Genomic DNA, 12894 nt, shown 5'->3' with positions numbered 1-12894 from the left:
TATATATATATGACCTTCTTGTGTTGCAAGTGCCGTAAAACTCTTCCTAAAACAAAATCAACTACCACCCGGACAGGTACGGGGTCATCGTGGCGGCTGTTGTGACCTGCATCTCGTCCTTGACTCAGAACTTTGTGGAGAAAATCTCCCGCCTCTTACGGCACCGCCGACTTTCCCCCACAACGAAACCATCGCCAACAAAGTCGTCCACCGCCGCGAACATTCCAGAACACTCGACAAAGTCTTTGGATCTTCAAGACCGGCGCTCCGACCGAAGAACCAGCCCGTTTGTTCTCGGGGGAGATCGACCTAGATTCGGAGTGGGCGCCAAAGCCTCATTACCTGCTCACGGTGTTGGTGGTAAAAACTTATTCAATCAGCTGAGGTGCGATAAAGATCTTAATCCAAACGAGATTGACATAGTTGAAAGGTTTTTTGATTCTTCTTACAGTCTCTGCAGGCCTAACAGAGGGCGAAATGGCGCAATAGGTCGCGGTTCTGCAACTCGGAATGAGATTCTGGACACTAACTTCGGAGGAACCCAGTCATTTTTTCTGGACTCCGGAAGTGGCGGAGACACCGGGTATAATACCCGGATGTACAACCGGAAGCCGTCTGCTGTCGTGTTTAAGGGGGTTTCCCCGACGGAACGTGAAGGTCAGAGAGGCGCTCTCCGCAGAGGGGGGAGCAGGGAACAGCTTGTGGATAATATAGTCGATGCCAGTGGCGTCGTTGATCCCACGGAGAGACGTAATCGTTCCGCCGATACCCCAAAGCTGCGATATCGAGGCTGGAAAACTACCAAATGTAGAACGGGCGGCAAGAGGGCCGGGTTCGAAACGAATGCAGCCTCCCGAACTCGAAAAGACGCAGATCTAACCCTTTCGCCGCCAGCAGGCCTACTCCACAACCATGCCACTACCAAGGATCTGCTCAAGACGGTCTCGGGTCAGACGACGAAGGGGTTACTAAACAAGGGCGTTGTTGTTTCAGCGGGTAAATGGAAAGGTAGAGCCGGCGCGGATCCAAGACCGGACCTCCAACCCCCGGTGAGAGTGAGAGCGGACGGCAATAACGCCACGACGACGACATTCACGAAAGAGGCGGCGGCAAGGTCAAGGTCAAGGTGGTCGCTTGGCTCAAATCAGCGCCAACTTTTTCAGCGGGAGTTCCTCCCTGACGTGAGCGGCGGGGCTAGGGGAGGTTTGGACGACAGCAGCCCGCAGCAAGACTTGGAAAAAACCTGGGAGGATCTGTCTTCTGTTCGGCTCTAAGAATAGTAGTAGTATTATTATTATTACAGTAAACAGTAAATGCCTGTCTATCTGTTTTTCATATTGATTTGTTTTAGTGTAGAATGATTTGATGTTTCGTGTGGTGTTTTTTTGCGTTGTTTTTTCTTTTTTGGCTAAGTTTTCATTGTATCTGATTGTTTTGTTTTGGGTGTTTTTTTCTGTTGAATTCTTTTCCGTTTATTTGTTGTTGTTTTTTTTTTTACATTTGTTTCGTTTGTTTGGTTTTGGGGTGTTGTTGTTTTTTGTTGTTGTTGTTTTTTTGAGTTTCCACTATAAATGTGCGTAGAGAGGTGTGGGGGGGGGGGGGGGGGCAGGAGTGGGCTAGTTTGAAGCCGTATAAATAACAACTGGTTGAAACAATCCTCTGCTCGTCTCTTGGAATGTTCTATTGTGTCAATGCGTCTATTTATGCGTGTGTCTATTTATTATAGTTTGGTATGTTTTATTGTTTGTTTTTACTTACCTTTTTTCTTGGTTGTTTTGTTGTTTTTGCTGGGGAAAGAGGGGGGAGCAGTAGTTTTGTGAGCGTGGCAAGAGGACACCAGTGGTCGGTCCCACGTTTTTCCGTTCCCCTGACCACAATTAATGTCTCCGTGCTATTCCTCGCTTGAACAATATTGCTAATTTTCATTGTACAGTCGCAACTGTCTAATTATGACAGTCTCCCATTGTTGAGGAGAAAAGTAGCCCTCTTAAACAGGCGAACGTCTTACATAATGTCCTTATAATGTAAAAAGACACAGGGGTGGGGGTAGGGGTAAGAAGTGGCCGTTTTAGTTATAGTAAGTGTTTAACGGCACTTGCAACGCAATAAGGTCATATAAGTGCCGAAGATTAAAGGTGTTACAAGGGATTAACAAACACAAAAAGAAGGAAGGGAGATAAAGACGATAGATGTTTGATAGGAAAGAAAGAGCAAGCCACACCAGAGCAACTGCCAATCACCCACAGTGGCCATTTGTACAGTGGCAACGCTTCAAACAGGAATAAAATAAAACTGCAATGCATGTTCTAAGGCCGAAAGCTTCAGAAGAGAGCTTGGAATGGTCGCTTTTGAGCACATGGGCGCTTTCCCGAAAAATGATGTTTTGAGAAAATCGAAGGTAAAGTTTTTGCTCTTCGTTCAGTTTCATTAAAAGACAAGGAGAGTTTTCTCTATAACTAAAACTTGTTCTATAGATAGGGCGATGCTCATTTTTAGTGTAGGTCATGATTTCTGGAAACCTCCGAAATCTGGGTTAGCCCTCTTGTCCTTAAAAGCGACCAAATGGACTTGCAGATGGCAAGGTAGGTGTTTAGTTCTAGTGTACTTGAGCTGCATGTCAGAACATACTGCTCTGTTTGTTTGACCCTTTTGTATCATTATTTATGATGAAAATGAAAATTCATCTCTGCGATTTTTACTTTGTTGTGTCGATTACACTGACAGTAATTTATACAAACTGTCATATGAGCTTACATCATGATGACTGGCAGTATCGCAACATTGCTTTTGATGAATTAATTGACTTCATTGAAATGCTTTGCCAGATTTTATTCATGGCTCAGATAATATATTGTTTGAATTTTCAACAATCTTTTGGTCATTTCAATCTTTGTGGTTGTTTCGATAGCGTATTTAGGACTTTAAGGTATTTATCTCTGCATTTCTGGCAATGCTATGGCTTCTTAAAACGACACGAGACCATTGTGAAAGAAGTGCTCGAAGGAAAGATGTGTTTCAGGAGAGCTAGAGGAAGGCGAAGAATAACATGGATGGACAACATAAGAACATGGACTGGACTGGATATGGCAGAATGTGCAACGGCAGCTCGAGACTGTGAAGGATGGAGGGTCATTACACGTTAACCTCTGAGTCAGAGATGACACCTCCAGGTATCCAGATATCCAGATATCCAGATATCCAGGGAACATCATGTACAGAACCCAACCGGCGTCTGTGGTACAGCGGTGAGGCTCCTCGCTGTTGTACGCACAAGAAATGTGTTCGATTGAAACGTGGGGAGGATTTTTATCTTGTGCCTATGCGCTACCTTAGATAGTACATAACAAAATGACACCTCCAGGTGTCCAGGTATCTCTGCTGGCGAGTGAGAAAATAGCGAACATTTTGACTTTACAGGATACCTTTCTTTATGATACTATACTCTTTCAGAATTATGATCTTAACCTGGGTAAAAATTATGAGAAAGTAATCTATATGGTTCTAGTTGGAGAGATGTCAGAATTCCTTAGAATTTGCAGCTGGCTCTGAATATTTCGGCTAAATAAATGGGTATATCTCACTTTGCCACAAACACAAAGTCCTAATAGTCTTATATTGGATTTAAAAAATAATTTTGCCTTTACATTGTCAAATTCTATTGACCCCAATAATTTGTTGTTTAAAAAAAATTGAACTGGAACTAAGTTGGTCGCTTTTAAGGATAAGCGGGCTAACCCAGATTTCGGGGCTTTCCAGAAATCTTGACCTACACCAAAAGTGGGCAATGCCCTTCCTATAGGAGAAGTTTAGTTTCGTAAGTGTGTATATTTGTTTGACTATATAGAAGACTCTCCTTGATTTTCAAGGGGCAAAATCTTTACCTTTGAATTTCTGAAAACTTCATTTTTTTGGGGGGATAGCCCCCTTGTGCTGAAAAGCGACCAGTTGTACTGATACAACTCTTTACGTACCCCAGTAGTTCAAAACACAGAACGAGTAACTTTTCTTACAACACAAGTTAGCCTTTTTTTCAGAATGAGAGTCATGGACATATCTCATTTTGAAAACAAACTCTTCATATAATTATCATTCTCCTCATTTTATCATAATCATCATTATTATTATTGTTGTTGTTATTATTGCTATCATTATTATTATCATTATTATTACTATTATATATATTTTTTACACGTATATTTATTATTTTAATTTTCATTATTTTAATTGTATTATTTTTCTTTTTTTTAATCTAATATATAAACTATATGTTTTGGTTGGTGTGCCGACCGTATCATAAGGACGACAAAGAGACCTACCAAGTGACTCGGTTCTTCTTACATGGCCGCATCTTATATGTTTTAGTAGTTTTAAGGCGCTCGCAACTGCATAAGGTCATATGAGCATCTTATATAACACAAACTGTACTATCTATAGTGAATATGAATGATAAAATTACCCCCTTTTAAAAGCGTTTGTGAATATGAATTATAAAATGACCCTTTTTTGAAAGCGATACTAATACAAGATTTATAGAGAGACCTTTCTTCACGATTCAATTCATGCGATCTTTACACCACCGTTCTTGGTTACTGTTTAATTCATGCAGCTTCTTCGGTCTACTGGAGAACGAGTCTCTTTCAGCCAATGCTTCTATTCAGCAGATTCTTTCCGACACAAGATCTCACACCAATGATGCTTGATTTGGTGAGTCGGTTCTTTTTAGTTACGACTAAGTAAGTTTCGAGCCTTCATCCCCCACCTATGATATTCGATATTTTATGTTTTTTAAGGTATGGTAAGTAAGTTTGCTCTAAATCGTAAGATCGTTCGGAGTCGTTTTCAAAATATTCAAAGAATTGCATTCGAGAAAGCTTGTCATGTTGTGAAACACAATTTTTTACGTCAAATTGCTCGAAACTGGGTACTGGGCAGATACAACGTTGTAATTCTAGGATAGCATAGTGCAGTCGTTGATCTACATGTAATTTTTTTTAAAGAAAAAGAAAAAAAAATAGCACACAGCATTTGAATACCACGTATATAGAAGTGGCTTCAGACTTCGAATTGCCAATAAAATTTCGTTTAATCAAAATAGGATAACACTACAGGTAGCGAAAGTACTGTTTCTTTAACGTAGCATCTTTTTTTATAACTCTTCCTGTCTTCATTATTTTCTTCTAACTACTTAATATCAGCCATTGATTGTATAGATTCAATTCTAGTGTTATATTCATCTATTCATCCAGTGCCAGATCTGTGAAAGACCTCGGCGATCATGGTTCTCCATTTATTCCTTTGCTCGAATGTTCTTAAAAAAGCTACGTTTCCCTGGTTTTTCCCCGTTGCCCATTTGTTTAGGTTCTTAAAGTAGGTTGCTCTGGGCCTACCCCAGCCTCGTTTGCCTTCAATTTTTCTAGTGAGAGCTAGATGTTCAAGACCCTTATGTCTATTCAAGTGTCCCAAAAACTGTATGTTCCTGGTTGTTTTTAACAGTGAGCGCCCCACGTGGGCTTCATCAAGCACTACCTCATGTGATTTCTTTTCCTTCCACGATATTCTCAGCAGTCTCCTAAGAAACCACATTTCTGTTGCTTCAATTTTATTTTCACTGTCTTAAGTGATTGTCCAGCATTCAGAGTCATATAGAAGGGTTGACGACACATAGCTTTTCAGAACTAGTGTAATAATATACTCAAGCAAAAAGATTTATAGTAGAACATTTCTGTCTAACAGTGTTATTTTACACATGTAGAGCTGGATGTCTGCGATCTTGTTACTATAATTTATTATTGAGCTTCCTCGGTCTACCAATTCGTGGCTCGCTTTTGAAACCAATTCTTCTAAATTTCCTGTTCACCGCTAGATTTCCTAGCTAGATTTCCCAGCTAGATTTCCCAACTAAATATGACTTTTTTTCTTTCTTTTTTTTTTACTTTAAAGTTAAGCTGCCGCACATTTATTCTGACGCCCCAATACATAACAACGTATCTGACAAAATGGAATTTTTCAGATTTTTTGGGTGTTTTTCACACTATGGTCTAACCTATATCTTATTCAAAGACACTTCGACGTATCTACAACCAAAATAGTTATTTTTCAGAGTAATAAAGCCTCGGAAGTGATTGATCCCAAAAAATTATGCTTATAACTTATCAATGTCAAAAGCTTTTAGGGGCGCTCATATGTCCTTATGCAGTTGGTAGTGCCGTAAAATCTCCACTAATACAACAACAACAACAAAAAATATTATTTTAAAAAACCCAGCTTTTTGCGTAATGATTATTATTATTTATATATGTTTGTTTTTGTTGTTGTTATTGTTGCAATTTTGCAATTTTATTTCAAAATAATGAAATGGGCAGTTACGTCGATGTGTGCCCTTAGATGGCAGTATTATTACATTGCTGTTATAATATTACGTGTAGGCTACAGGATCACGGTAAGTCAGTAGATCTAGATGTAGATAGATCTAATCCCATAAGTAACCAACACGCCGTACAGAAAAAGCCTGAAACTTGACGCGCTGTCTTTCGTTTGATGAAGACTCGGTGTCACAACGCGCCAACTGATAATAATGATATATGTGAGACATCGTGGTGATTTCAAGCGCTCGTCAAAATACAGAAATCGGAGAAACGGGCATTTTTCCGCCAGTTTGGAAAGTGTTATCGAATTTTTATTTCAGGCTCAACCTCTTTTATGTCCATATAAAAACACATTTCCATGTGAATTTTACAGAAAAACATTAATTAAAGGCACAAAATATGTCATTTTTCTGTTTTCAAGGACTCTTCAGCTATTGAAGTTCCCTAACCTTGGCGGCCATTTTCTCGCTAATTTCACAACTAAAACCAGGCCATCCCACTTCCTTCAATCGCAAAAATCTCGACTTCTATTCTAGATAGATGGAAACTTACGATGGAAACTTATTTCATTGAAAGCAAGGCAAATAAATCAGCTTTAAGATAATACCATAGATGTACACTATAGTCACTAGATACAGTACGCCCCTCTCTCGCCTTGCTGCGCGATGGCCACATTTGACAGCGGCGTCCGCCATGTTTCGGTGGGCGAGTTGTGTGAAGGAATTCAAGCTAAAGCAATGGGCCAGGCATGTTTTCTCTCCCTCATACGCGATAGGCGATCGGCTTGGTCCTTGTTAACTTTTTTTTTTACGTGGGCGCCGTGGCGTACTATCTAAGTTACTAAATAGCAATAATACAGCGTTCTTTTTACTACTAGATCTACAAACAAATGTATTATTAAATAGATAGAGGTAGAGATATAGGCTTAAAAATGGAACCCCCCAAAAAACCTTTATTTCTTCATCAGCGCTATATCTACGAAGTGGTTTATTTCTTATTGACTGAATCAAAGCGTAGTTCTATAGGGCCTATCGAACTTTAAAAAAGAAGTATGAATTAAGATGTGGTATCATGGGAACCTCCCAATCACCCCACCCTTTCTCTCCTCCTGAATCTCAATACCCCCCCCCCCCCCAAAAAAAAAACCCACAAAAAAAAAACAGTGGGGCTTTAAATTAAACCAAGATGAGTCATAGAAAAAAATTCAAGTTTATCTTCCATTAGGTGCAGGAAGACACTGAAGCTCTTCATAAAGCATAAAACTTTCCCTAGTGACATTTCAACAGGAAACTGTATTTTTCATTCTTATGTTCACTTATTTTTTTTTTATTATACATGTACCAAACAAGTAGATCTAGTGTTTTTATATGTCGGTATTAAACTTTTTTTTAAAGAACTAAAGTAGACGATCTACAGCATTTAAACTAAAGTTCCTTTTATTGCTGTTTTAAGTAAATCTAATTTGGGGCATTAGTAAAACAACTGAGACAGCTCTGGACTCACTAAAGATAAAAAAGGGAACTTAACGTTGTTTTGTAGCCTGGACAATTGTTTGTCTACACAGTGTAGTGATGACTGATATTATGCTGTGCATATACAGCAAGCTCAGCACCAAACGCAATCTGGCTATGGTTTCCTTTGTCACCAATAAACTTAGATATTTATCCTATACACTACTTCATACATTTTAGACACAAGCCTATCTTTGGCTACTCCCATCCATCATTTTCCGATAAAAATAATTAGGATTGATGATGCTGTTTTATTACTATGTTTTATATATATATATATAAATATATTAGTATAATATAAATATAATATATATAAATATAATATATATAGATCTATTTAAGTCAATGAGTTAAGTGAGTGAAATTGGTACCTCAGATTAGTAGATCTAGCTTGGATTTTGTGATGTTTAAGTAAGTAATTAAACACAAAGACGAGGCAAAATTGCAGTGGTTACATCTGATATCAATTAACCGAAAGGTAGGCACTGATCAGACCAGACTCTTAATCTCTTCGAATATTTTCTTCAAAACGGAGATCTGGGTCTAGATCTAGATCCAATCTGTCTAAATTCTTATCAATCTTATTCTTACTCTTACCAATGAAATGAAAGAGGGGTTCCTTTGGAGGCTCTGTTAGTACACTAATAAATGCAGCAGTGTTGCACCATCCTTTCTGGTCTCGTTTTATTGTAAAGAAAGTCTCTAAGGCTGCAATAATAATAACAATAATGGTCTCGTTTTATTGTAAAGAAAGTCTCTAAGGCTGCAATAATAATAACAATAATAATAATAATAACAACAACAATAATAATAATAATAATAACAACAACAACAATAAAAATAATAATAATAACAATAATAATAACAATAATAATAACAACAACAACAATAATAATAATAACAATATAATAATAATAATGCAGATCATTTCTATAGCGCCCACGAACACAGCTCTATGTGCTTTACATAAATGCATGTATGAGCAATATTCACACACACACACACACACACACACACACACACACACACACACACACACACACACACACACACACACACACACACACTCACTCACTCACACGCACACATCACACGCATACGCTTACACATCGTACAAACATGATCTAGATCTAGAGATCTAGATATCTACATCTAGATCTCGACGTCTAGATGGGGATTTGGCTTTTCTTTGGATTACATAAACGAGTTTCAGTATTATTTTCATTAAGCTGGAGCGTATTATCAATCATCCAGTTCTTGACATCATCAATGCACATACCCATGGTGGCAGGGGAGGTTTTAACATCTAGATCTAGTGGTGGAACAGATTTATACAACTGTTTATTATCTGCGTACTTGTGATAATTCATACTCAACTGTGCTTTCTAGTCACAGCTCCAAGCGGCTGTGTATATAACGTATACTCGATTGGACCCAATAAGACGTTAATCCAGAAAGGGACTAGATCTAGATCTAGAGGTTTCATATGCTTGCACTTTTAAGAGAATCGCTTTGGATTAAAACATAACGTGAGAATCAAATAAAACACATAAGAGCAGAGACACGCCCACTCACATGTAAACAAAAGTTTTCGCCCACCGAAAAATGGCCGCCTACAAACTCAAACGTTTCCGTGTCACGTGACCTCGTACGGACTCTAGTATAAAAGGAGATAACTCTATGGATAATACCAACAACTCTACATGCCCAAAAACTGACGAGCGACGGATTCCACTGTGTCGTGACACATATGTGAGGCAGCGCGGTGGAATCAGGCTCTCGTCGATTTTGAGGCATGTAGAGTTATTGGTATCATCTTAAAGCTTGTTCACTTGTGTTTATTTGGGTGGGAAAAAAATCCATTTATCTTGAATACAAGTCGAGATATTTGCGATTGAAGAACGTGGGGGTCACCAGTTTTCAGAGGTAAAATTAGTGAGAAAAAGGCCGCCAAAGATTAGTTATTTCCTTATCTTAATAGTCCTTTAATCAACGTTTTTCAGAAAAATCCACACAGAAACTAGTTCTTTAATGGGCATGAAAGGTGTCGAGCCCCAAAAAAAAAATTAATAAAAGTTCACAAACCTGTGGAAAAATGCAAGTTTCTTCACTTTGATTATTTTGACGAGAGCCTGATTCCACCACGCTGCCTCACATATTATTGTAGCGATTGGAGATCACCACACCGGGTGTCATTAGGTTGGGTTTTTTTTTTAACTGTCCGTACGCCCTGGGGTCATTTTGTACCTCCGGGGTGTATTCTTTGCATTTTAGAATGCTTCTAGTGCGAAGATCGTCTTTGAAACTTTTAGTATTTCGTTTTAAAAAAATCATTTTGACATACTGTTATGTAAAGCGTACGGATTGGATTAACGAGTAAATTTCCTCTTTCGAAAGTGGTGGCACAGAGTTCCTCACGTCGTATGGATACGACAGTAAAACACGACGTACGGATAGGGTTAAGAGGTGGTACAGAGTTCCCCACGTCGTATGGATACGATAGTAAAACACGACGTACGGAGAGGGTTAATGCACTGAACATCATGAAGATAAAGAATAACATGGATGGACAACATAAGAACAAGGACTGGCCTGGATATGGCAGAATAATAATATGCAACAGCAGCTCGCGAAAGTGAAAGGTGGAGGGTCATTGCACGTCAACAACCCCTGAGTCAGAGATGACATCTCCAGGTATCCAGATATCCAGGTATCCAGGTACCCAGGGCACATCAGGTACAGGACCCAACAGGCGTCTGTGGTGTAGCGGTGAGGCTCCTCGCTGTTGTACGCACAAGATGGGGGTTCAATTGAAACGTGGGGAAGATTTTTATCTAGTGCTAAAAATGCTACCTTAACAAGTGAAGGACTTTGACCTTGACCATCAAAGATTTATTTATAGAGGCACCAGCCACCCATGTCCAGGTGCTGTTTTAGCCGCTTTTTCCTGTCTGCGGATTAATATTCTTTTTTTTTTCCAATTTATTGGTTCTGTTTCCGTGTTCCCCGCATCTATGGTACTAAGTGAAGGAATCGAGTCTTTTATAGTGCGGTCAAAAATTCGTGGCGCTACTCACTGTCAAATATTTTCTAAACTATCGAAAATACACTCTCCAGCTTTTGCACAATGACTTGTATCAATTTGTCTTAACAGACCAGTGTTTTTGTAAACGCATATTAACTGTATTCTAGAAAATTCCTGAATAAATACTAATAGAATATCAAAGTGAGTGGTTTTTGCAGATTTTAAAAGGTTAACAGCTGGGACAATAATATCCCTTTTAAAAGCAAGTCTGTCATTTTTTTCTCTTCTAAACGCGATACTATCTTTATTGAACGCATGTTTGAGAACCTTTAGTGCAAACAATGAATTCACTATAAAATTAATTTCTTTTAACAAAGTTTTGCCACAAAAAGTTTCATTGATGAGCCTGTGACGTAGGCCATATATGCGTATAAAAAATGTATGTGAGAAGCAGGAAGTGCTGTGAACAATCCCGTTTTCCGCGTGACGGAGATGTATAGTAATTTATATAAAGTTATGAAGAATATTTTTGTTATTTGGCCTCAATTGTTGTGGAAAATAAATATGATTAAGTTAAAACAAATTGATACAACCTGCTGTGCAAAGTATGAATGACATTGATTCACCGGTGAAAGAGATATTTGAGGATAAGTTGCGCCTCGAAATTTTGACCACACTATAGTGGTCTATGATAGTCTTTTTTCGGTTTTTTTCTTGGTAAGTGTTTTACGGCGCTCGCAACTGGATAAGGTCAAATGGGCGCACGGGACACATTAAACATTTCCAATTGATAGGAAATTTTGAACTTTGCACAAGTGGCGGCCGAAGCCTACTCGTATAGATTTTAGACCACCAAGGGATCTTTATCGTGCGCAACTTGCACACTGGACCTCCGAGATTTTTCGCCCTTGTCCGAGAAGGCTAGGTGTAGATCTTTCCTACCATAAGGTCAGTGATGTGGCTGAAAGACAGCAGTAAGAAGGAGCCATGGAGTGGCAGTAGAAAGGCTGCAAAAAAGGCAGGAGCCCAGACGGTAGGATAGTCTGTCCCCGATGGTAATCGTTTTCTTAGTTTTAGTTTTAAAGAGTGTTTTACGGCGCTCGCAACTGCAAAAGGTCATATGAGCGCCAGAAGATTAGAGGTGTTATAAGAGAATAACAAACATTTTTTAAAAAGGAGACGGGGAGATAAGGACGGTAGATGTTTGATAGGAAAGAAGGAGCAAACCACACCAGAGCACCCGCCAACCACCCACATGGTAATCTATAATGAATCGATTTACACACTACGATTTACCCAAACAAACTGTCCCCGTCGTTTTATGCACACACAAAATTTAACAATATGCAAACTGAACCCCCCAAAAAAGTAACATTATGCGATTTTGTAAATTTTACAAAAGAATGATAAAGAAAAATAATCAGAAATTATGCAAAAAATTATAAAATTTTGCTAAATTATGCGGGGTGCATAAAACCACGGGGACGGATCAAATTACAAACAAATAAATAAACAGACGTTACCTAATAGAAACAACAAAGCACCGATGAGTTGTCAATAGTAATAAAAATGTATTTCACATAAACGGGAATGTTCCATAGTTTCGATGTTTCACTCACACAAATACAGGTACCAGAATAGAAACAAACAGCGTGGTGCACACACTCAGTACACGGTATAACATTAAGTACAATAAATCCTACTGCAGGATACAGGGTATTTTTGTACGTGTATTATTTTATTTTTAAAAAGGATATAAATGGATAAAAACGTACTGGGGCTGGGCACTTGTGTTCACGCGTGTACGCGCAGACACACATACAAACACGCATGCGCGCATACACACACACACAAATACGCATACATATACACATTAATACGCATACGCACACACACAAACGCACAAACACATACACCATAAACAGGCACACACATAATAATATGTACACACGCACACAAACATAACACCCATATACCCACACATATTATACAC

The 12894-nt window shown here is 38.8% G+C and overlaps 1 protein-coding gene across 2 annotated transcripts in view; it reads left to right on the top strand.

The window, feature by feature from the left end:
* Nucleotides 1-1335, top strand: part of LOC101855536 — a gene marked incomplete in the record, with an annotated part of 9582 nt that extends 8247 nt beyond the window's left edge. For both annotated transcript variants that reach the window (XM_013089997.2, XM_005111681.3), the window contains 1 exon segment: nt 77-1335. In XM_013089997.2, the coding sequence (XP_012945451.1) occupies nt 77-1274 (1198 nt within the window).
* Nucleotides 1336-12894: the final 11559 nt, after the last annotated feature.

Source organism: Aplysia californica, unplaced genomic scaffold (genome assembly GCF_000002075.1).
Source record: "Aplysia californica isolate F4 #8 unplaced genomic scaffold, AplCal3.0 scaffold01100, whole genome shotgun sequence".
In the NCBI taxonomy this organism is placed as follows: domain Eukaryota; kingdom Metazoa; phylum Mollusca; class Gastropoda; order Aplysiida; family Aplysiidae; genus Aplysia; species Aplysia californica.
This window is presented reverse-complemented; position numbering and strand designations above follow the sequence as displayed.